The 25293-nt window shown below is 44.1% G+C and overlaps 1 protein-coding gene across 3 annotated transcripts in view; it reads left to right on the top strand.

The window, feature by feature from the left end:
- usp25 (ubiquitin specific peptidase 25) overlaps positions 1-25293 on the top strand; it is a 161375-nt gene that overhangs the window by 97899 nt on the left and 38183 nt on the right. Inside the window, exons 17-20 of one of the 3 annotated variants that reach the window (XM_080203374.1) lie at positions 1073-1273; positions 4178-4317; positions 11164-11277; positions 15261-15356. In XM_080203374.1, coding sequence (XP_080059500.1) covers positions 1073-1273; positions 4178-4317; positions 11164-11277; positions 15261-15356 — 551 coding nt within the window. The remainder of the gene's footprint in view (positions 1-1072; positions 1274-4177; positions 4318-11163; positions 11278-15260; positions 15357-25293) is intronic. The other 2 variants (XM_080203375.1, XM_080203376.1) reach the window with 2 other exon arrangements.

Consider the following 25293-nt stretch of genomic DNA (forward strand, 5'->3'; position numbering starts at 1 on the left):
AGATGCTGGTGGACTTCTAATGTTTGTCTATGTAAGACATAGTCGGATGCCCTGATATTGGCCGACAAAAATGGTGCCTTACAACCATTACGGCCACTTAGAAATTTCTGTTGACCAGCATTGGCCGTTGTATAGAGTATGGGCGATTTAATTTTTTTTTAAAGTAGTGAATTTGCATCATTTTGAAAGTTCAAGATAGAATGTTGATTTGGGACCTGTTGACCAAGCCTGTGGTTTGATTTTGATTTGGTTTATTATTGTCACGTATTAGTACACAGTCATAGGCTACAGCCCAGAAGGAGGCCATTTGACCCATCAAGCCTTCACTGACAACAATCCCACCTAGGCCCTATCTTCATATCCCCACGTATTTACCCTGCAAATCCCTCTAACCTACGCATCTCGGGACACTAAGGGACAATTTAGCATGGACAATGCACCTAATCCACATGTCTCTGGACTGTGGGAGGAAAGCGGAGCACCCAGGAGAAACCTTCACACGCGTGGGGAGGAAGTGCAAACTTCACACAGACAGTGACCCAAGCTGGGAATCGAACCCAGGTGTCTGGAGCTGTGAGGCAGCCATGCTAACGACCATGCCCACCCATAACGAAAAGTATTGTTTCTTGCATGCTGTACAGACAAAACATAGAAAAGGAAAGAGGAGGATGCAGAATGTATTGTTACAATGATAGCTAGGGTGTAGAGAAAGGTCAGCTTAGTATAAGGTAGGTCCTTTCAAAAGTCTGATGGCAACAGGGAAGACTGCTCTCGTCATCACACAATATTCTCACCGTCAGTTTGCACCAAAAGTGCCTGAATAATGTGAAGGAGCAGGAACTCTGGTTGATTTGCAATATTCTCATCTCATTCTAACTGCCGATACTGCCACCACAACATAGAACAGGGTGAAATCTGGTCTGTCTGCATCATTTTACTGTCATCGCTTGAGCCAGCAATATCAAGGATGTGGGATGTGCAGGTGGAATGAAATGTATTGAATTTGTAACGATACTGTTTTGCTATTTAGTTTATAGTGTATATAAAACAATCTTCTCCATTGCTCTTGTAGAGGAGTTTGATAAGGAGACCGGTCAGGCATTGACTGGAATGAACACCTTGCCCTGCGATTTGAAAGAGTACGTCAGAGACGATAACCGAAGGTTTGAGAAGGAGCTGCAAGAATGGGACGCACAGCAGGAGAAGAAAGCGCTACAGGAAAAGATGGAGATACACACTACCCAGAGGGAGCCCACTGGAGCATCTACCTCAGGTGAGAGGTTTAAAACCAACTTATTTCCTTATTTATTATTCATAATCACAATTTCTTCATGTCGATGTTCAAAAGATGTGCTGGTTAGGTGCATTAGCCATGCTAAATTCTCCCTCAGTGTACCTGAACAGGCACCGGCGTGTGGAGACTAGGGGATTTTCACAGTAACTTCATTGCAGTGTTAATATAAGCTTACTGTGACTAATAAATACATCAACATAAACTTCTTTGAGCAATGTTTTAGTCAATCTGTTGAGGCATTGTATCAAATGTCCTGATGTAAAAATAGACGTGTGCAGGTTAAGAACATCTTGGGTCCAGTTCCTGGTCTGTGCTGAATTAGCTGAGTGCAAACCAAGATTTGCAGTCAAGTCCTCGGATCCGTGAGCTGTTGAGTGGAAAATTCAAGGCAGCATTCCCACTCCTGATCTCAGCCTGTTGGCTCTGCTGTTTAGTTATCAGGCAACTCCTGTGGGTGGATGTTTGTAGTGAGAACAATATCGGGTTTGGCTTTGCTGCCATCTGCTGCTGCTGCTTATGTGAGGAGTGGTTAGAATTTGGAACTCATTGCCACATGGAGCTGAGGCGAATAATCTAGATGCATCGAAGGGATAGCCAGATAGGAGCATGATGGAGGCTAGATATGCTAATAAGGTGACCAAAAGAACATATAGTCCCTGAAACCTACTCTGCTATTCAGTACTGATATTCTGCCTCAACTCCACTTTCTTGCCAGTATATCCCCTGATTCCCTGAGAAACCAAATGTCTGTCTATCTCAACCTTGAATATATTTGCAATGGAGCAGCCATAGTCCTGTTGGGTAGACAATTCCAAAGGTTCACAATCTTTTGAGTGATGAAATTTCTACTCGTCTCTCAGGCATAAATGATCAACCATTTATCCTGAGACTGTACCACCTATTCTAAATCCACCAGCCAGCCGAAATAACCAAGCTACTATGTCAAGCCCTTATGGTATCTAATATGTTTCAATATGATCATGTCCCATTCTTCTAAACTCCAGAGGGTATAATGACTCAATGAACTCAGCATCTCATCATAGAATAACCCGTTCATTCTGGTAACAGATCTGGTGAACTGCCTCAGAAGAAAACATTACCTTAAAGTTAAAGTTTATTTATTAGTCACAAGGAAGGCTTACATTAACACTGCAATGAAGCTACTGTGAAATTTCTCTAGTCGCCGCAGTCCGGCACCTGTTCGGGTCAATGCACCTAACCAGCACGTCTTTCCAAATATTTGAGGAAACTGGAGCACCCGGAGGAAACTCTCAGACACAGGGAGAACATGCAAACTACTCATGGACAGTGATCCAAGCCAGGAATTGAAACCGGGTCCCTAGTGCTGTGAAGCAGCAATGCGAATCACTGTGCCACAGTGCTACCCTGTTCCTTCATACCATTCCTTTGAGTATGAAGACCTAAACTGTTCATAGCACTCCAGGGTAGTCTCATCAAACTGAGGAGAAGGGTGGGAATGGCTCATGTTGAATTTAAACATCAGTGTAGACCATTTGGGCTGAATATTTGGTTTATGAGCTGTAAAGTCCTATGTAGTTTTGAGCTTACAGGGCTACACAGGAATGCAGTGGTTAGTACTGCTGCCTCACAGCAGCAGGGACCGAGGTTCAGTTCCTGGTTTGGGTCACTCTGTGTGGAGTCTGCCCGTTCTCCCCATGCTTGCGTGGGTTTCCTCCGGGTGCTCCAGTTTCCTCCCACAGTCCAAAAGGCATACTGCTTAAGTGCATTGGCCTCACTAAATTCTTCCTCCATGTACCCAAATAGGCACTGGAGTATAGTGACTAGGGGATTTTCACAGTAACTTCATTGCAGTGTTAATGTAAGCTTACTTGTGACTAATAAATAAACCTTAAAAGATTAGCTATCAATGTAGGACAGGAACCTGGATTATTCTAATAGAAGGACACCACCCCCCACCCCACCCCAGGTTTATTAGCAGAGCAATCAAAGAATCTTTAAACTTATGGTTTGACATGTTGTTTTGTTTCATAACTCACGCTGCACCACAGAAACCATTTGGAGTAGCGTGAGCTCAAGCAGAGGGCAGCAAGCTGAACTGACTCCAGTGGGATGCATATTTTTGCTGGATAAAAACACTTCTCAGTGAGGAAGAGAGCTATCTGGAAAAATATGTCATTCTGATGTGGTTCTCTTGAGGTTCAGTTCTTACGTGCAGATTCAGTTGGCAGTTAGGAAGGCAAATGCAATGTTAGTATTCATGTCGAGAGGGCTAGAATACAAGAGCAGCGATGTACTTCTGAGGCTGTATAAGAAACTGGTCAGACCCCATTTGGAGTATTGTGAGCAGTTTTAGCCTCTATGTAAGGAGGGATGTGCTGGCCTTGGAAAGGCTCCAGAGGAAGTTCACAAGAATGATCCCTGGAATGAAGAGCTTGTTGTATGAGAAACAGTTGAGGACTCTGAGTCTACATGTCGGATTTTAGAGGATGAGGGGGCATCTTATTGAAACTTCCAGGATACTGCGAGGCCTGAATAGAGTGGACGTGGAGAGAATGTTTCCACTAGTAGGCAAAACTAGAACCAGAGGGCACAACCTCAGGCTAAAGGGACAATCCTTTAAAACAGCGATGAGGAGAAATTTCTTCAGCCAGAAAGTGGTGAATCTGTATAACTCTTTACCATAGAAGGCTGTGGAGGCCAGGCTATTGAGTGCCTTTAAGACTGATATAGTTAGGTTCTTGATTAATAAAGGGGTCAGGGGTTATGGGGAAAAGGCAGGAGAACAGAAATGAGAAAAATATCAGCCATGATTGAATGGCGGAGCAGACTCGATGGGCCAAGTGGCCTAATTTTGCTCCTATGTCTTATGGTCTTATTTAAAATGTTCTCTTTGTTTTATAGTACAAGGAAAAGAATTGGAATACTTGGAACAGCCATCAGCAAAAGATCCCTCTAAAGTTTGTGAAGGAGACACGGCAAGGACTGTCTCCAAAGCTGCCACAGAGTATGAAGATCGGGGCCCAGAGGCTGCACTGCAAGCGGTATGACTTGCAACAAGCCAACTTTTCTTTCCTATTTACTTACGATATAAAATCAAGAAATACTGACTAGTTAATGTTAGGCCAATTATTGCTCGCTAAGAAATACCATTCGACCACTCCCATCCATCCTCCTTACCCATCCCATTAAAAGCCACAATTTACTTGTGTTATATACAGGAGTATTGTCACTCAGCAAAAGAGCAGTTATGCTTTCCCTTCTCTCCCTTCCTCTTCCTCTAAATATGTTCCCTACAGAACATCCCAGGCATGCACAATGAAGATACAATTCATTGCTTGTGAAACACTTTGGGATTTTCTGAGGTGGTGACCAAGTCTCTTATAAATTCAAGTTCCACTACCCTGCCAATGCCTCTCTCCATTTCCCTCTTCCTTCCCAAAAATGGCAGCTCCCATTGAGAGTCAGTTCTATCAGTGCCAGGAGGCTCCCTCCTGGAACCTTGCCCAAGCTGGCCCTCTTGGCCTGCCTAAGCGAGGCAAGTCTAGTTGATGCTGGCAGGATCATGATGGATCCTGATTCCCCACCCTGACCAACATCCGCGCGCACACCTAATCAAAACCCCTAGACAATTAATGGTCTGAGGAATCTGGCTTGGCTTTCCAGCTCTTCAGGCCAGTGGCATAAAAGGCTTCCAGGCTGTCATTCCAAATTGGCATAGACTGGCAGGTGGGAAGAATCAACCATAAGTCCTGTTTGTCTGACTGGTTCACCTACTCGTTGAAATAAACTGATGAGGCAGTGAGTTGTATAGTAGCAGCTTCATACTTCAGAGGTGCAGCACTCCTGTATATAATAAGCTCTTTAACAGTCTTTATGCTCATCTTTATTTGTCCATTGTGCCATGTTTCATTTATGGAGCTCCAAGTCTAGCCTTGCCAGTTCAAACTTCAGTGTCCCACAGTTGTTTTGTATTATTGCAAATCAAAACGCAGATGTACAAGAGTTAAAGAAGCCAATTTATATTCTTCCAATAAACTGATTCTAACATTCCTCCCGATACAATATTTTTCTGTGTTTTATTTTGGGGAGGGAGAGGCAGAAGCGGAGTTTGCAATCATGCTGTCGACCTCTGCTTTGTGCCCCACCTCTTGGCTGTGACGGCCAGGAACGCTGATTAGAGGTTGTGGGGTACAGGGCAGAGATCAGTAGAGGCAGCACACTAACCTTGTATTTCTAAAATTGACCATGGCTGTTAAAGACCAGTTTGGTTTTCTAACCCTCTTCATTACATGGTAATATTTTACCAGTTATTTTATGCTGGTGTGCTTCTTTTGCTCCTTAACATGTGTGTTTGTATATATCTGCAAAAGAGGTTTCGCTTGGGGAGAGGGTATAACTTTCACACCAACTGTGGAACAGTGTGGTTTAAATCTGTCCCAGCATGTGGGAGGGACAAGGGGCAGAAAGGCTGTGCTTGACTTTGTCATTCGAATTCTAGGCCTTAAACCTGTCCAGGTAAATGGGCTTCCCAGTTCCTCCTAGATCTTGCCCTGGATTAAAGGATTAATCTCCCATGCATTCTTGCCAGCAATCTAGAAAGCATTGCACTGTCTTGTACCTTGGCAAGCAGCAAGGCTACCCAGATGTAACGCCACTCCTGAATAACCAGACATCAGATAGGACACTTTCTGGGGTGCAGAGGATTGTGGGTACAGCAGTTGCCATTATTGTGGAGTGACTAGTGGCAGGAGCTTCAGTGCAGAGTGAGTGCTAATGAGGCAGTTGGACATCATGTGATGAAGCCACCTGGGACATTTTCCAGGCAGCATTAGCAATCCTGTAATATTGGAACTGTTTCTGAACAGTTTGTAGAGTCCATATTAAATATTGTAGATTGAAGAGCTTGTGGCATGAAGGAGGAGGCATAGTGCATGAGCAGAGCTGCTGGTTTACAGTGACCAAATATTAAATAATTATAGTAAATGCTTGGGATGCCACTGCCTTGGGATTCCTGTGACAACTGTAAGCCAGTGACCAGGGCATGATTAAAATGGAAATCATCCAATTAACGTGGTAGCACAGCTTGCAGGCTTGCTATATGCAGATTTATGCTGAATCTGTTAGTTTATTAGTACTGATTCCAAGCTTCATCAGGATCACCACAGTGCCTTGGCTGGGCTGGGGATGAGAAATTGAACCCAGATCCTTGAGCACCTGGTCAGTAAAGATCCAAGGGTAATAATCCAGGGTGTTGCAGCATAGCACTTTGTTTACTGGACTACTAATCTGGAATCGTACCACGGCAACTGGAAAATTTAAATTCAGATTAGCTAAATAAATCTAGAATAAAAAGCTATTGGTGACCACAAAACTAACAGATTGTCTTTAAAAAATTATCTAGTCTATAAACATTCCCTCAGGAAAGAAATGTCATTCTTACCTGGTCTGGCTGGTATGTGATTCCAGATCCACAATAGTGTGGTTGTTTATTAACTGCCCTGTAAAATGGCCTATCAGGCCAGTCAGTTGTGCTCAGGAAGCTGGCTCACCACTACCTTCTCACAACCACCACGCAAAGGGCAACAAATCAAAAGAGAAAATGCTGGAAAATCTTATCAAGTCTGACAGCATCTGTAAGGAGAGAAAAGAGCTGACATTTCAAATCCAGATGACCTTTGGTCAAAGCTTTGACAAAGGGTCATCTGGACTTGAAAAGTCAGCTCTCTTCTGTCCTTACAGATGCTGCCAGACTTGCTGAGATTTTCCAGCATTTTCTCTTTTGGTTTCAGATTCCAGCATCTGCAGTAATTTACTTTTATTTCAATGGGCGTGGGCAACAAATGCTGGCTGTGACAACAATGTCACATCCTATAAGTGATTTTGTTTTAAAAAGGAAAGCGTAAATGATAACCTTGATCTCCTAGTTCATTCTAAAGGAACAAGGAAGGAGTGTTAGACCAAATCAGGTTACAGTTTATGGACTTGGGCATTTATTTTTGTTTAGATCCTCAACTCATGTTAAAATTTTTATGATTTTTTAAAAATTTTTTTACTCCATCCTTAAAATTACAAATCCAGTGCTCAAAGTGGACCGGGCAAATCCAAATCCATTTCTTGTTTGCTCCAAAAAGCAAATTCAAATTGAATCCAAGTTATGGTCTCCACAAGGGAGACAAAGACAATCCAAGTTGACAAGATGTGGCATTACTGCCCATCTTGGGCTTGATGTTGCTGGCAGAGGAAGCTGACATTAATTGCCCCAAGAAGGTGGTGTGGGCTGCCTTCTTCAAATAGTGGTAATCATTTGATGCAACTAATTAACCTGATTGGCCACTTCAGAGAGTAATTAAGAGACAATCATATAGGTTGGGAACTAGAGTTACATATAGGCCAGACAGGGTATGGACACCAGGCTTTCTTCCCTAAAGAAACATTTGTTGTGTTCAATACTTCCACTTAACCCTTAATAAACCTCGTATTTGGACAGCAAAATGATATTTAGGGTCTGTAACTATCTCAGTAGCCATGGCCTACAGGGAAGTCTTTGTCAAAGCTACTTTTAATTCCTAGCCTCAGATATGTTGTCTACCCTGCTAATGTACAACTCAGATGCTTTCCCCTACGCACAACCCAAGTTTTATTAAATGAAGAAACACAGACAAGGGGTAGTTATCAAGTTCACATGACAGGATGGAGCAGAACAAGGATGAGATAACATTTAGTATGATAGTACCACCTTCCCCTGGGCACAGTTAAAACCCACAAAGATGTCCTTGTGCCCCTGGGATGGCTGCATGTCCTAACCCATTTTTCCCTCTCCCTAATAATCACACTCCCCAGCATTAAGCTTGGATGTCTGTCCCTAATTTGTATTATTTGGCAACACTTTACTGACTGTTTCCTCAGTCTGCAAGTGGGCATAATTAGAGCTCCACATGCCCGGTGTTGCACTTCAGTGAGATTCAGGTAACCACACTGTTGTACCCAGTAACATTGTGGGAATGCCTGATATCGTGACCTTGCTCACCTTGTGCAGGGGATGGTGGTTGGGATTGGCCGACATATTTTATGAAGTATGTTTGGAGAGAATATAAGTATTGTTGCTGTTGATATAACCTAACGTGTGGTAACTGTGTTTTGTGACTTCTAGTACATGCGCGTGTGTATATTATAAAATTACATTTATGGACAGAAGCAGACAGTTAAATTTTGTCTGTATGTTTCCCCGCTCCTAATCCCAATCTGTCCTGATGTGAATGCTTGCTGCCTGTGAATTGCATCCTCCTGCTGCCCTGCAGTCGCTACCATCATCATGCTGTGGCTGTGCTTTAAGCCTCCTTTTCCCTTGTTCATTCTTTCCTTCCACCTGTTCCTCCATGAAGGCTTCTCACTGTTGTACACTGAATGTAGAATGCTGTATGTCTTGTCAATCTTGCTCCTGATGCAGTGCAGTGTAGGGGGAAACAATGAGAATGAACTTGCCTGTGGGATCAGGAGATGTAGTTCTTTCTGATTTTGCAACATTGCCTTGACTGTTTTCTATATTTTTCTTCTGTCTTTCCTTGTTCTGGTTAATGGTGCTTTCTCCAGATTTGCCTGAAGTAAGGGTGCCAACCTACAGAAAAGGTTTCACTTTGGTTGTACGCCTGTTTTCTGCTCTTGATTCACCAACTTAAGCTGTTCACTTGCTATCACTACTAGTGACAGACCAATAATCACTGGTACTGTAGCTGAGTAAAGCACAACAGTGATGTTAGTTCCTTCCTGCTTGTGAGATGACCCCTGAAAATATATCTCACTCTCAGGAGAGGCTGTATTATCCCACTGTACCATTCGTGAAGTGGTGCTGGGGGTAGGATGAGGCATGCTGGGGGAGACACCTATAAACAGTGTCTCACTCCTAGAATATTGCTGGAAATACTGTCACAATACTGAGGAATGCCTCCATGAACTATAACATTGTGGTCTCCTCTGCTCTCCCTGCCCACCACCATTAATTCCTCTCCCTCACAACTCCCTCCTCTCCTCATCCTCCCCTCTCTGCCCCCTGAATGTTCTCTCATTGTGCCTGCCTCCTTTCTGACCCCTCTCTTCCCAACTCCTTATTCTTGAATCTCCTTGCCTTTTCTTCTCCCCTTGCTTGGCCTCTTCCCTCCCTTCACCCTCCTTTCTTTCTTCCTCCCCTCCTCTCATCTCTGTCCCTGCCACCCTTCCCCCTGCCTTGGTGCTGTTTCTCTGCCCCCTCCCCCCAATCTCTTCTCCCCTCTTTCCCCCCACTCCTTTCTTCCTGTATATTCATTTATTATTTGCTGTAAATCTGTTGAAGCGCTAATTCACTGATTTCTCTGACCCTTTCTCCATTGTGTGTGCTTTTTACAGTATTTGCTCAATTTTACACTTTTCAAACTTCCTGCAACCTTTTTTCCTTTGTGCCAGAGGAGATGGACTCTTGTATTTTGTCTTTAGTGTGTTGCTGTTGGAGTCATTATTTGCCACTGGGTGGTGCTGCATGGCAGCCCATTCAACCTCTGCTGCTCCATGCAGACCGTGCTAGTTTAAACACATTGGCCATGCCACAGTGTGACTGAGCGTGCGTTTATACCAGTGATTTGCCCACTTCAAGTGTCACCACAGTCACCGTCGTGGCAGCTCAAACCTGGGCTTTATTACTTTCCTGGCTCAGGTATCCGGGAGATCGAGGGGCCAGTAAATGACAGAAGAATGATTGAATGTGAAATCTCTGCTTGTTCACTAAAGGCACAAAGCACTTTTCCAAAACCCTTTCCAAATCTGTGACCACCTCTGCCACTTAGATTAAGGACAGCCGGCACGTGGGAATCCCCACCAAGTCACCCACCATCCTGACTTGGAAACATACCATTGTTACTTCATTGTTCCTGGGTCAAAACTCTGGATCCTCCTCGCCTGTCTAACAGTGCTGTGAGTATGCCTCCACAGTGCAGTGGTTCAAGGAGGCGACTCAACATCCCCCTCTCGAGGGAAATTAGGGATAAGTAACAAGTACTGGCCTTTGCCAGTGACACTTGCATTCCAGGAATGACTATTAAGACATATAAGGGCAAAATGGTTATAAACCCAACAATTAGTGTTTGTTGTGAGGGAGGAGCCCATGTTTCAACCTCGCCTTCCTTATGATTGTTGGGTTGGCAGCAGTGCAGACCATGCCAGGTTGGGTTCCTGGTCTGATGCTGAATTACTGCTCTCGGCTGGGTGATACCTGAGACACGACCGAATGGGCGGCACGGTGGCACAGTGGTTAGCACTGCTGCTGCACAGCACCAGGGATCCGGTTCAATTCCAGTCTCGGGTCACTATCTGTGTGGAGTTTGCACGTTCCCCCTCTCCTCCGAGTACTCCGGTTTCCTCCCAGACTCCAAAGATGTGTGTGTTAGGTTGATTGGCTTTGCTAAATTGACCTTAATGTCAGGGGGTTAGCAGGGTAAATGCATGGCGTTAAGGGAATAGGGCCTGGCTGGGATTGTGGTCGGTGCAGATTTGATGGGCCTCCTTCTGCAATGGGTAGGTATTCTATGATTCTTCTATGAATCTGTGACCTCAGCGTCCTGAAGGAAGTGCCCAGGTGGCCATCAGGTGAGGGTTGGGTCCGACTTGCCTGAGCTGGCCTTGGCATTGAAATCCCCTCCAGTCTCTTTCCCAGTTCAGGCGCTCATGTGAAGACCACTTGTCTGTGCTCAGCACTCGTAGGAGTCTGCATCAGTTCACCTTGGGAGGAAATGTGAAGCTGCTCTTGAGGTGGCAGCTAGAAAGAAATGGACCCTTTGTGGAATCAACGTTGTTTTGTGACCCTGCATCGTTTCCTTTTCCTGTGCTGTCCATCACAACCTGACCTTGCCCTTTTCCTGTAGGGCTCTGCTGCAGCTTCCCCCAAGCCTGGTCCCAGCCAGCGTGTGGTTGAGGTGGAGATTCCCCAGATAGGAAGGTTGGTCATAGAGTCAGAGGAAGGCGGTTATGATGATGAGGTATCTACCCAGTGCCCGGCCATGTATGAATGACCAGATAGCATGCGGACATTTGTTGCATGGCACACTCAAATGGGCATGTTTCTGTGTACTGCAGTGCATAGGAGTGCAAGAGTTGCGGTTCAAGTCATTTTTTAAAAATTCGCTCAGGTTACAGAATGCAAGGTAGGAGAAGCACATTACAGATTCTAGGATAGTGAAGAAGGCAGGTTAAACAATACAGGGTATCGGCGAGGACAATTTAACAATGCAAGGTATAGGAGAGGATATGTTATGTAGCTTATGATAGGGGGCAGGACCTATTATGCAATGCAGGGTAGGGAAGAGAACAAAGTAGACATGCTGGGTAGGGGAAAGGGAAGGACACACAATGCAGGGTAAAGGAGAGGGCACATATAATGCACAAATGGAAGAGTACACATTGTATAATGCAGGATGAGGGAGAGGACACATTATACAATGCAGTGTATGGAAGTGGACACATTATACAATGCTAGATAGGGGAAATGATACATTATGCAGTTTTTGATAGGGGACAGGGCACACTATACAAGGCAGGATAAGGGAGAGGATACATTATACAACCAGGGTATGGGGGTGGGCTCATAAAATGCAACTTATGGGGGTGGATACATTATACAATGCAAGAGAAGGGAAGAGGGCACATTATACAGAGAAGACACGTTATGTAATCAGAGTAGGGAAGAGGGCACATTATACAATCAGATAAGGGGAGAGGATATAGGGTGGCACAGTGCCATTGTGCTAATCACTGCTACATCAGTGTCACGGACCTCGGTTCAATTCCCAGCCTCGGGTCAGTGTCTGTGTGGAGTCTACGTATTTTTCCCCGTGTCTGCGTGGGTTTCCCCCGAGTGCTCCAGTTTCCTCCCACAGTCCGAAAGACATGCTGGTTACGTGAGTTGGCTATGCTAAATTCTCCCTCACTGTCCCCGAACAGGTACTGGAGTGTGGTGAGTGGGGGATTTTCACAGTAACTTCATTGCAGTGTTAATGTAAACCTACTAATGAACAAAATAATAAGCTTATATAACGTAGGGTATGGGAGAGTACATGTTATACAATGCAGGATAAGGTGTATTACGATACAGCGTGTGGACATTGGACACAAACAGTGCAGGGAAGGGACAGTACACAGTATACAATGCAGGGTCGGGCAGAAGGCGTATTATACAATACAGCATATGGAAGATGACACATACAATGCAGCATACAGGGGTGGACACAAAATGCAGGGTAGGGGAGAGGACACTACAATGCAGTGTACACGGGTGGACACATTAAACAAGGCAGGGTAGGGAAGAAGATGCATTGCACGTTGCAGCATATGGATGCGTTCTAAGTTACGTGTTGCAGGTTAGGAGAATATGCATGTTCTTTGCGCAGTGTTCTTGCATGCATATATAACTTGAAATAAAACTTTTAACTATTTGAAGTGTTATTTGATAGCACAGAACATGGGTTTTGCTAAGTAAAAGACACATGCAATTAAAGCTTTTTATTTTGTACTCATCACCTTTACACAAAAATTCTGAAAAGAAAGGGGAGAGCAATAATTTATACTGCATGAAAGAAGAGTGCTGATTGGTTGGCAAGTGGATTCATTGCCATGGTGATGTAAACTAAGGCTTTCCTCTTCAATATTTACCAAACCACCAATTTTTCTGCCATCTGCGCACTTACTGATTATGTCTCCCACATTCACATTTAGATCATTAATGTACACTCCAGTGGGCAAAGGAATCACACCCAGCGCTGCGGTACACTGCTGGGCATAGGCTTCCAGCCACAAAAACAACCTCCGACCATCACCCTCTGCCTCCTGCCACTGAGCCAAATTTGGATTTTATTTGCCAAATTGCCCTGCTTCCAATGGGGTCTTACTTTGATCGGTCTCCTGTACAAGACCTTGTCAAAAGCCTTACTGAAGTCCATGCAGATTATATCAACTGCACTGCCCTAATCTATTCTCCCACTTTGGCAGTGTGGTTCAACCCACAGAACATGCAGCGATTCAAGAAGGTAGCTCAGCAACACCTTCTCAAGGGCAACTAGGGATGGGCAATAAATGCTGGCTGGCCAGCCAGCGACAACCATGTCCCAAGAATGAATAAATAAAAAAACACACACACAGAAAGGGGGGCTCAGTCCTTTGTAGACAGAAATATGCCTTTTTTAACTAAACAAAAGGTTAGGGAACAGCCATTTCCTGGTTCACTCCCCAGAGTAATGCTGTGACCGTTCAAGTCAACGTATTGCGTTTGAACTTGAATAGTGCAGGGCAGTTAACTGCTCTATGCTTCAAAGAACAAAGAAAATTACAGCACCAGAACAGGCCCTTCAGCCCTCCAAGTCTACATCTTCCATGCTACCCAACTGAACTAAAACCTCCTACCCTTCCAGGGACCATGTTCATTCTCCATGGAGAAGCGTGCACTAATCAAAGTCCGCTTGCCAACCAGTCAGCACTGTCTTCTCACATAGGGCAAATTGTTGTTCCCCTGTTGCAGTTTGGCAATTTTCTTGCAAACTTCTGATGAGTGCAAGGTGGAAGTTTGATGGCCTGTCTCCTCTTGAGCAACAGTCAAGAATTGTCTGACTTCAGGTTTGCATTGGTCACGTGACGCAGATGACTGGAGTTCTAAAATGGCAGTATGGAATATATCTCAATGTGTGCACAAAGTGTCCTAATTGTATATTTTAGTAATATTTGGTGAACATTTAACTTTTATCAACTTTAAAAGAAGTTGTCCCAGCTGTTTCATCTGTTGATTTATCAGGATGGTTTTGGAGGGAAAAGGGTGTTTGATTTCAGCAGATACTTTCAGAGTCTTTTATTTTCTCCCCTTTATATATTTTTATTTTGTGCTCTGACCTTGGTAACTATCTGTTCCTTCCTTTTGTCCCCGTCTACCCCTCAACCTTGAAGTTGCAGCTATTTCCAAAATGATGATCTGCCCCCTAGCACTTTGGGAGTTCCAGTTTGTCAATCACCCCTCAGAAGGTGCCAGAGTTAAAGATAATTCTCTAAAATGCTTACCCAGTTGAGACCAGGGACAGTTTGAACCTTTTAACCAGGTCTTTCTTTTTTTTTCCACTCCTTTTTTGTGTAAGCCTTCTTGTTTTTACTTTTGATGAATAATAATATTCTGCTCCCCTATTGAAGGAAGCTCAGAAGACACGAGAGTGGAGTTAAATTTATAGAACTTTATTTTGAAGAAACGATTAGTGAACATGCCCAGGAATGTGCACATGTGGAGCACTGTCTTGGACTAACTTGGGCAGAAAGTCAGTTTTCAGTTCTGTAAGCATCAGGCAATTTCTATGAATGCACCGTCGGAAAGGGTTGTGCGAGCGAATTCCACGACATCTTTCAAAAGGAAATTGGATGAAATGCTTGAAAGGAAATTTTGGCAGATCTGTTGAAAAGGAGCAGGTATTTGGTAGCTCTGTCAAAAATCCAGTGCTGTTGCAATGGGCCAAATGGCTATCCTTCTGTACTGTATGTTTCTGTACTTCTGAGTAAGTGGCCTTATTGACATGCGGTGGTAACTTAAAGCATGGAAGAGAGAATTGCATTCAGTGTACAGCCGAGCATTTGTGGATTGCACCGTAGGCAGCGTGCTGATGACCATCCATAATTCCCAGCTATTGCCAAGCTCTCACCACTTGCAAAGAAAGGAATAAAAAACTCATCGTTTTTGTGCATGCTGCCTGTCAATTGCTTTTTAATTTTTACAAAGCATAGATTAAAAAAAACCATTGCTTATTCACTGCTTAATTTCATTGTGTAGCATTAATCTCTTTTTAAGATGATTTATTTTGTTTTGAGCTCTTTCCTTATGTGAACTTATTTTCATTTTTTTAAAAGAAATAAAATTTCAAAAAAAATGTTGCCAATTCATATGTTTTGAATAGCTTTATCCGTATCTGACCTTTTACCTACGACCCCTTGTTGGCAGGTCATGCTGACCCCAACCATGCAAGGTATTATCATGGCTATAAGTAAAGCCAGGAATGTGTATGACAGACATGGTGCTGAGGCTGGTTTCTTCAAGGTACTTATACTCCCTTTTATTTCATTCAGTGTGATTCTATGCTGTCTGCTGTTGCATATTAAAGCAATATTGAACCCAGCATCGTGCGTTTTATCACAAGGGCTTGTAATGGTCTAATCTGATCAGACATTCCGTATCCACTGCCTCCTTTCTCATCCCTCCTCCTTACCTTTCTTTTGCTGCCTTCATTTTACACTCCCTCTCCCTACCCTCCCTTTCTCCCTCTTTCTCACTTCTATTGTGCTCATTTTTATTAAATCCCCTCTGTTCGTTTCCTTTCTCAATTTTTCTCGCCCACTTTTCCTTTACTGACCTTTCCACTTAAAAAAAAACCTCTCTCCGCCCACTGTTCTTTCCCTTGTCAGCTTTCCCTTTTCCTTTTGTCCCCCTCGCTCCCTTCCTCAGCACTGTAACTTTGGAGTAATGTTTCTCGCCCAGTGGCTAGCCCTTTAGACATTCGGTGTAATTTATAGCTTACCTACAATTGCAGTGTATATTGCTATGCTGTATTGAGTCACCTTTGTGTATACAGTTACTGCAAAAGGGAGAGTGCTCAGGAATGAACTTTAAAAACAAGTTCTGCTACCTGCTTGAGGAGGGCTGAGTGTTGACATTTCCCAGTCAGCAATATTGGGGCTTCAGGATGGTTAAAGTGAAAGGGGATGCACGATTTTTGAGTTCATTATTGCTGTTTAGATTACGGGTATGTGTTATGCACTATGTTGATTTGAGGGGCTTTAAGAATATTTTAAAATGTGTTCTCCTACCATGGCCTATGATAACTGTGGCAGCTCTAACCTTGTACGTTTCTGAGATTGAGTGAAACTGCAGTTCTCTCGTGTGGTACACAGATTGATACGGAAAGATGGGGGTGGTGGGGGGGATGTGGCGGTTAAGAACGGGTTTCAGCTACCTTAACCCTACCCATAATCTGGTCTGTGTTTTTCTGCCACTGCTTTTATTCAAGTTTGCATCCCGTTTTTAAACAAAAAGCATGATGAGCACAAAATCTACACACAAGTTGGAAGTTAGGAGGTACTTTCATCCCCAATAAATTGAAACGCCACATCTCGAATAGAAAATGACTTTGTTTCAGAACATGTATCCCAACTCTCCATTCAGCAGAAAAATGTAGGTGTGGGTGCAGGCATATATGACGTGGAGATACTTGGCCTCTGTCATTGCTGCTTAAATCAGGCTACCAAGGTAGAGAGTAAGACTTAAATTTCTATAGCCTCTTTCATGACCTCAGAATGTCCCATTGTTCATAAAATCCCTACAATACAGAATGAGGCCATTTGGCCCATCAACCACAATCCCACCCAGTTGCCACTCCCATAACCCCACATATTTATCCTGCTAATCTTCCTGACCCGCACATCTTTGGACTGTGGGAGGAAACTGGAGTACCCGGAGGAAACCCACGCGGAGACGGGGAGAATATGCAAACTCCACACAGACGGTGACCTGAGGCTAGAATTGAGCCCTGATGCTGTGAGACAGTAATGCTAGCCATTGTGCCACCCAACCAATTAATTACTTTTGAAGTGTAGTCACTGTTCTAATGGCCAATAGCCAGATCATCTGTTTTAGTGGGCAAAGAGACCATGGTATTGTTATTGGACTAGTAATCCAGAGACCCAGGGTAATGCTCTGTGCACCTGGGTTCGAATCCCACCATGGCATGTGGTGGAATTTGAATTCAATAAAACAAATCCGGAATTAAAAGCCAATGATGTCCATGAAACAATTGTCGATTGTTGTTTTAAAAAAAAAACCCCAGCTGGTTCACTAATGTCCCTTAGGGAAGGAAATCTGCCATTCTTACTTGACCTGGCTTACATGTGCAACTTCCCTCTGCACCGCACTGGAGCATCAACTTTATGCTCGTGTCTCTGGAGTGGAACTTGAGACTGCAACCCTTTAATTCAGATTTGGGAGTGCTTGCCCACTGAGTCGCAGCTGATACACAGTATGGCAGGCCAGCAGCAGCTGAACTGTTCTTTGATTTCTGTGTTTGACAAACAAGAGACGTCCAGCACACCCTTGTCTCCCAATATAGTATCTGTTGATCAGATATTGCCCAAAAGGAGATGACATGAAGGATCACACACACATCCAGTTGCTTCAAGGACAAGACCCTTTTCTTCATAGTATTGCATTGTGCCTAAACAAAGAACAAAGAAAATTACAGCACAGGAACAGGCCCTTTGGCCCTTCAAGCCTGCACTGATCATGCTACCTGACTGAACTAAAACCCCTTACCCTTCCAGGGATCATATCCCTCTATTCTCATCCTGTTCATGTATTTGTCCAGAAGCTCCTTAGAAGTCACTATTGTATCTGCTTCCACTACCTCTCCTGGCAGTGAGTTCCAGACACCTACCATCCTCTGTATAAAAGATCTGCCTCGTACATCTCCTTTAAACTTGTCCCTCGCACTTTAAATCTAGTAATTGACTCTTCCACCTGAGAAAAAGCTTCTGACTATCCACTCTGTCCCTGAAAGCATTGCTTATGCTAGAAGTTGAGCAGTGTAGGGAGTAACTGGCTGAAATTTTAATATAGCCCGGGTATAGCATGCATTGTGTTTGCAACTTTACGCACCGAGGTCATGATTCCCTTCATCGTAAAAACTCGACGGATCAGTGTCAAGTTCAGTCAAAAAATTTTTGCTTCGCAATTCTTTTTTAAAACACCCTTGTTGCTGGCAAAAAGACCATCATCCTGTCGACCCATACTTAAAAACAAAATGCCAGAAGTGACGCAACATGTTAACAAATGAAACCAGTCCAATGTCCTGACAATGAGGCATTGATTTATGTCTGTTATTTAACTTGTCAGTCAGGGAAAGTTGATCAGGATTCCTATTGCTGATTGCTGTTGCGAGCGAAGTGCTCGCTTGTCTTTTCATTAATGTATGAGAAGGTATGGAGACAGATCTTAGCTGTGATCCATAGAACCCTGCAGTGCAGAAAAAGGCCCTTCGGCCCATCAAGTCTACACCCAACACAATCCCACCCAGGCCCCACCCCCATATCCCTACATCTTATACCCACTAATCCCTCTAACCTATGCATCTCTGCCCTCCAGAGTTGGATATCTTGCTGGCACTGAACAGTTGACAAATTGCTAACGTGATTTCCGTCACATGGCGAGAAGACCAGCATCTTCCGGAGAAGAGGGCAGAATTGGTGCCAAATTTAAAAATCCACCAATGATTCCCCTTTTCTCCCAGTTACTCACATTAGATTGAGAATCAGAGGCCCCTTACTGGTGCTCGGAACTAGAATGTTTCAGTGCTTCATGTAAAGCTTAAACCTAACTCCGTGGAAAGTTAATGGGTCTTTAAACCTTGTTGCCAGATTTTGGTTTATTCAAACAGATCAAAACTTTTGACGTCAAACTCTAACCTTTTAGTCATTATGGCCTCCATAAATCATCCTCTGATGTCCCAACTTAAAAGCTGCAAGAGTGACGCACACAAGATGCTGTTATCAAAACATTCTATCTAGATTAGACATCTCTGTTTGTAAATGTGAACTGCATTGCTGCTTTTCAGCAGGCTGTCGCGCTATCTCAACCAGATCCAATTCCTGTATCAGCAGTGCTACTAATTAGAATGGGTGAGAGATGCTATCTTTGCGTAGATATCTTCTAATGACACTGTCCATGGCAAGGTTGAGTCATGCCAAGGTCTGTGCTGATCCCCATTGAGGCTCTGCGTTTTGCACCGGGGTGCTTCTAGAGCAGAGCAGGCAGTGAGAAATGTCAGCTCACCATTCCCACTGACTGACTGTCAGTCATTCCATTTGGGGAAACGTGTGTGTGTGTGTGTGTGTGTGTGTGTGTGTGTGTGTGTGTGTGTGTGTGTGTGTGTGTGTGTGTGCATGAACCAAGGACAGAATCGTCTGACCGTAATCGCTTGTGTGTTGACACACACAAAATGGCAATCTGGGGGGTGGTGCCAGAGGGCTGCTTATTGTGTTTCACGCCTCAAATATTGATGAAGATCTCAGTGGGTAAAGGTGTTATTTGCGGAACTCTGAAGTGCACAGATCAGAAGGATAGCAGCAGGGACGGCCGTAATGCTATGTCCTTTAACAAAGCCTCGGCAGATCATCCAAAAATTGTCAATGTTCTCAATTTTATTGAATCAAACCTCACAGAAGAGGGGTAATTGCTCTATCGTTCCTGTGCTGGCACTTTGACAAAGCTGTTCAATTAGTTCTTCTCCTGACTGTACTGGCCTTATGACCCAGAAAATAAAGTTTATTTATTAGCCACAAGTCAGGCTTACATTAACACTGCAATGGAGTCATTGTGAAAGTCCCCTAGTTGCCACAGTCGGGCACCTGTTCGGGTCAATGCATGTCTTTTGGACTGTGGGAGGAAACCGGACCACCCAGAGGAAGCCCACGCAGACACAGGAAGAATGTGCAAACTTCACACAGACAGTGACCCAAACCGGGAATTGAACCCAGGTCCCCGGCACTGTGAGGCATCAGTGCTAAGCACTGTGCCGCTGCGCTGCCCCTGTAAATCTGCATTCCCTGACCAGGGGGTTGAACCCAGGCTGTGGCAGTGATATCGCCAAATCTTAACCACTGGGCTATCAGGCAAGACGAGCTCTTGTGAATGCTTATGTTATGAACTCAGACTGAGGTTCTCTGCTGAAAATAACTAAATGCACACAGACACACACAATAATACGAAAGAGTAATGAGGTTATTATTGCAATTCTGCAGGTAAAGCTGCCAGTGATGAGGCCCGCAAGCACGTAAGATTTTACAACATAAAAGCAAGCCATTTAGTCCAACTGGTCCATGCCATTGTCTATGCTCCACGTGCGTTTCCTTACTGTGCCCCTCCACACCATATCAACATATCCTTTTATTCCTTTCTTCCCTCATGTATTTGCCTAACAGGTTCTGGGTATGCCCACAATCATCTCTGCAACTTCCTTATCAAAATGTTTAATTATTTTAAAGACCTCTATTAGGCCCTGTGTGACAGATCATAATGTGTAACTTGTTCAGGCGTAACGGCTTTCAAGTCCCATTCCTGGCTCACAAGTGCCACCTCCAACAAGAGACAATTTAATCAGCAGGGAGCAGGGAGGTTGTTTCCACGGGTGGTAAAGCCAGAACTAGGGGGCATGGCCTCAAAATAAGTGTGAGCAGATTAAGGACTGAGTTGAGGAGGAACTTCTTCACCCAAAGAGTTGTGAATCTGTGGAATTCCTTGCCCAGTGATGCAGTTGAGGCTACCTTGTTGAATGTTTTTAAGGCAAAGATCGATAGATTTTTGAACAGCAAAGGAATTAAGAGTTATGGTGAGCGGGCGGGTAAGTGGAGCTAAGTCCACGAAAAGACCAATGTTATTGAATGGCGGAGCAGGCTCGAGGGGTCAAATGGCCTATTCCTGCTCCTAGTTCTTATGTTCTAATGGCCATAACGTCACTGAATCACCCCCTCTATCAACATCCTGGAGGTTACCATTGACCAGAAACTGAACTGGGCAAACCATTTTTTTAAACTCGTGCCTGGGATGTGGGCTTTGCTGGCTAGGTCACTATTTTTTGGCTAGGTCACAACAGTGAAGGAACAGCTGATATATTTCAAAGTCAGGATGGGGAATAACTTGGAAGGGAGCTTGCAGGTGGTGGCGTTCCCATGTAACTGTTGCCCTTTCCCTTCTAGATGGTAGTAGTTGTGGGTTTGGAAGGTGTTGTCTTAAGAGCCTTGGTGAATTGCTTTAGGTAGTATGCACTACTGCTACTATGCATCAGTGTTAGGGGGGAATGGATTTTGTGGATGAGTGCCGATCAAGCAGGCTGCTTTGACCTGAACAGCATCAAGCTTCTTGAATGTTGTTATAATTGCAGTCATCCAGGCAAATGGAGAGTATACTATCACACTTCTGAATTGTGCCTTATAGTTTGCAAGCAGGCTTGAGGAAGTCAGGAGGTGAGTTACTCGCTGCTTGATTCCTAGCCTCTGGCCTGCTCTTGTAACCTGAGTATTTATATGGCTAGTCCAGTTCAGTTTCTGGTCAGTGGTATTCTTCTGGATGTTGATAGTGGGGGATTCAGTAACAGTAATAGCATTGAATGTCAAGAGGGAGATAGTTAGAGTCTCCCCTGTTGAAGGTGGTCATTGCCTTGCAGGTGTGGCATGAATGCCACTTGACAGTTCTCAGTCCAAGCTTGGATATTGTCCAGGTCTTCCTGCATTGCAACATAGGGACTGTTTCAGTAACATGAACGATACTCCACATCGTTCATTGAAGATTGCACAATCTACATTTCTGACCTTATGATGGAAGGAAGGTCATTGGGAGGAAGAAGCTAAAGATAGTAAATGTTTGAGCCCAGGACATTAGAGTTATAGAGTCATACAGTGCAGGAAAGGCCCTTTGGTGCATTGAGTCTGCACCAACAATAACGATGACTAAAGCTGCACTAATCCCATTTTCCAGCACTTGTCCCATATCCTTGAATGTTGTAATGTTTCAAGTGCTCATCCAAATACTTCTTAAAGGTTATAAGGTTTCCGGCTCCACTACCTTCCCAGATAGCGCATTCCAGATGCCCACCATCCTCTGAATTTTTTTATCTCAAGTCCCTTCTGAATCTCTGCCGCTCACCCTAAAACGATGCCCCCTTGTGATTGACCCCTCAATGAAGGAGAACAGCTCCTTCCTATTCACTCTGTCCAAGCCCCTCATGATCTTATACACCTCAATTATGTCCCCCCCCCCCCCCCCCCCCCTCAGCCTTCTCTGCTCTGAAGCAAACAATCCAAGCCTATCCAGTCTCTTATAGCTCAAATGCTCCATCCCAGGCAATAGGGCAAGCACAGTGGTTCGTACTGCTACCTCACAGCATCAGGGACATGGGTTTGGTTCCTGGCTTGGGTCACTGTCGGTGTCGTGTCTGCATGTTTTCCCTGCCTGTGTATGTGGGTTTCCTTCGGGTGCTCTGGTTTCCTCCCATAATCCAAAAGACGTGCTGGTTAGATGCATTGGCCATGCTATATTCTTACTAAGTGTACCCAAACGGGCACTGGAGTATGGCAACTACGGGATTTTCATAGTAACTTTGTTGCAATAAGCCTATTTGTGACACTAATAAATAAACTTTAAACTTTAAAACTAAAAAACTTTTAATCTGGTGAATCTCCTCTGTATTCCCTCAAGTGCAGTCACATCCTTCCAATAGTGAGGAGACCAGAACTGCACACAGTACTCTAGCTGTGGCCTAACCAACATCCGGTATAGCTCCAGCATAATGTGCTTGTTCTTGTACTCTCCTTCTCAACTACCCTATTCACTACTCTGAGTATCTGTGACCCTTTGTGTCCTATTACTAAGCCAGTTTCAGACCCATCTCACCTAATTTCCTTGAATTCCATGTGCTTCAATCTTCTTAATCAGTCTCCCATGTGGGACCTTGTCAAAGGCTTTGTTAAAATCCACATAAACTACATCAACTACACTTCCTTCATCCACCTACTCCATCACTTTTTATGAAAAATTCTATCAAATCTGTGAGGCATGACCTCCCTTTGACAAAGCCATGCTGGCTATCCCTAATCAACCCATATGTTTTCAAGTGGAAATTCATTCTCTCCCTCAGAATTTTCTCACAAAGTTTCCCTACCATGTCAATAGTAGGGAAACTATTGGAGAAAATTCTGAAGGAGAGAACTGCACTGAGGAACTCGGACCTGGAGCTGAGATGATTGACCTCCAACAACAATAACCCTCTTCCTTTGTGTCAGGTATGATTCCAGCCAGCAGAAAACATTGCCCCCGGCTCCCATTAGCTCCAGTTTTGCTTGATGCCACGCTTGGTTTAATGCTGCACTGATGTCAAGGCCAGTCATCCTCGCCTCACCTTTAGAGTTCAGCTTTGTCGTGCTTGAACCAAGTTGGTAATGAAGTTAGGAGCTGAGCTGGCAGGTCAGGGGCTGAGAATGCATGAAGTGAGTAACTTGCATACTTTCTCTCCAGCCTGTCTACATTCTTTAACACAGTAAGAAGACTCACAACACTAGGTTAAACACGCTGTTCCGAAAGCTTGTAGCGTTTATTATCAAATATACCTGTTGGACTTTAACCTGGTGTTGTGAGACTTCTCACTGTGTTTACCCCGGTCCAACGTCAGCATCTCCACATCGTGACTACATTCTTTAAGGCAGGAGTGTGAAGGAATATTCTGCACTTGCCTAGATTGCTAGCCCTAACAAACTCAAGAATCTTAATCCCACCCAGGATAAAGCAACTGGTTTGATTGGTGCCCCATACACTACCTTAAACTCCCTCCACCAATGACAGCATGTGTACTATATTTAAGATGCACTGCAGCAACTCACTAAACCTCCTTCGACATTCTTTCCAAACACACGACCTCCAAAACCTGGATGGACGAGGGCAGCAGACGCATGAGATCTCCACTACCTGCAAGTTCCCCTCCAAGCCAGTCCATCATCCTGAAATTGAAATATGTTGCTATTCCTTCATTGGGTCAAAATCCTAGAGCTCTCCCTAACAGTACTGTGGGTGTACTTACACCCCATGGACTGCAGAGGCTCAAGAAAGCGGTCATTTTTATTCTCTTCTGTCAGGAGGGTACGGGATTAGAATTCCACAGGTGACTTTTCTCACTAAAAGTCCTTCCTTGAAGCATAACTCTGGAAAGTAAATACTGACAAATTATTCACAATGGCATCATGGCAGTGAAATGGGATTTGATTGGATAACCACAGAGAAACTGTTTCCTCTATGGGACAATCCTGATCCAGCAGAACATAACCTTCAAAGTAAAACACAGCCTTATAGAAGTGAAATCAGGCAGAACAGAAAGGATAGTGGAAATTTGGAACTCATTCCCTCAAAAGACTTTTGGCAATTGAAATTCTCACCGCTGAGGCAGATTTAAGTTGATAAGAGTAGTGACAAACTTGGAGAAGAAGCGGATAAAGGGATCAAGGAGCAGACCTGCCATTGTCTTAACATATTGACCTCACTCTACTCCTAGTTCTGACTCCACACATGCTGGTTCTTGAGGACTTGATGGGTGACTGTCAATTTCCACTGGCCTTCCGTGGATGCGTGCATGACATATGCTTACAAGCCAGACTTGGGACTTAATTTTAGGAGTTAGCCTAGGACTTCTGCTTTGTATTGCTACATCTATCAATTGAGTCACTTGGTGCGGGGTGGTGGCTAATGGTTAGGGTTGCAAATGCCTGCAGGGGTTTATCCAACACACACACCCATTCCAGCAGGAGAATTTGGAATGTGAAACTACAGAATGTAGCATAGTTTAATATTGCATTTCAAAAACTGATCCACTGAAACATATAATCCTGAGAAATATTCATTAGCCACCCGTTTTGCTTGTGTGTACCGTTTGTGATTGTTTAGAGACACATGGTGAATGCAGTTGCATGAACGGCAGTGAGCCAATCTTTAATATGTTTTAAAAGGTGAACCCCTCAAATTCAGTTCCTAACGACAAACTTTTTAAGAAACAAATCCAGTTGAGTTCTCGTTTCAGTTGTAAAGCTTGAGGTTTGAGCTTCTGAATTGATTATATATACTGTGCCATCACCAGTGTGATGCTTAAAACTTTTGGTGCAGTAAAAGTACATCATTTGACAAGGCTGAAAAGAGCAGAAGGGACCAAAACATTTTAGAATAGTTGGGGTGGTGAGTAGGGGTAATGAATTCATTGATGCAGTTAGTTGCCCTGAACTGATCTCCACTATTGTACAGTGCAGTTCATGAAGGGAAACAGAATGAATTGCCTTTCCATCCTCCTTTCCCCCTCTGCCTCCGAATATCTGGGAAGCAATCCCAGAGATGTTGCCCTTGTCCAAGCTGTTGGTGCAAAGACCATTGGCAGCAAGCTCAAAGCAAGCAACTGGTC

Source organism: Carcharhinus amblyrhynchos, chromosome 15, assembly GCF_965287045.1.
Source record: "Carcharhinus amblyrhynchos chromosome 15, sCarAmb.v2.hapA, whole genome shotgun sequence".
Taxonomy (NCBI): Eukaryota; Metazoa; Chordata; class Chondrichthyes; order Carcharhiniformes; family Carcharhinidae; genus Carcharhinus; species Carcharhinus amblyrhynchos.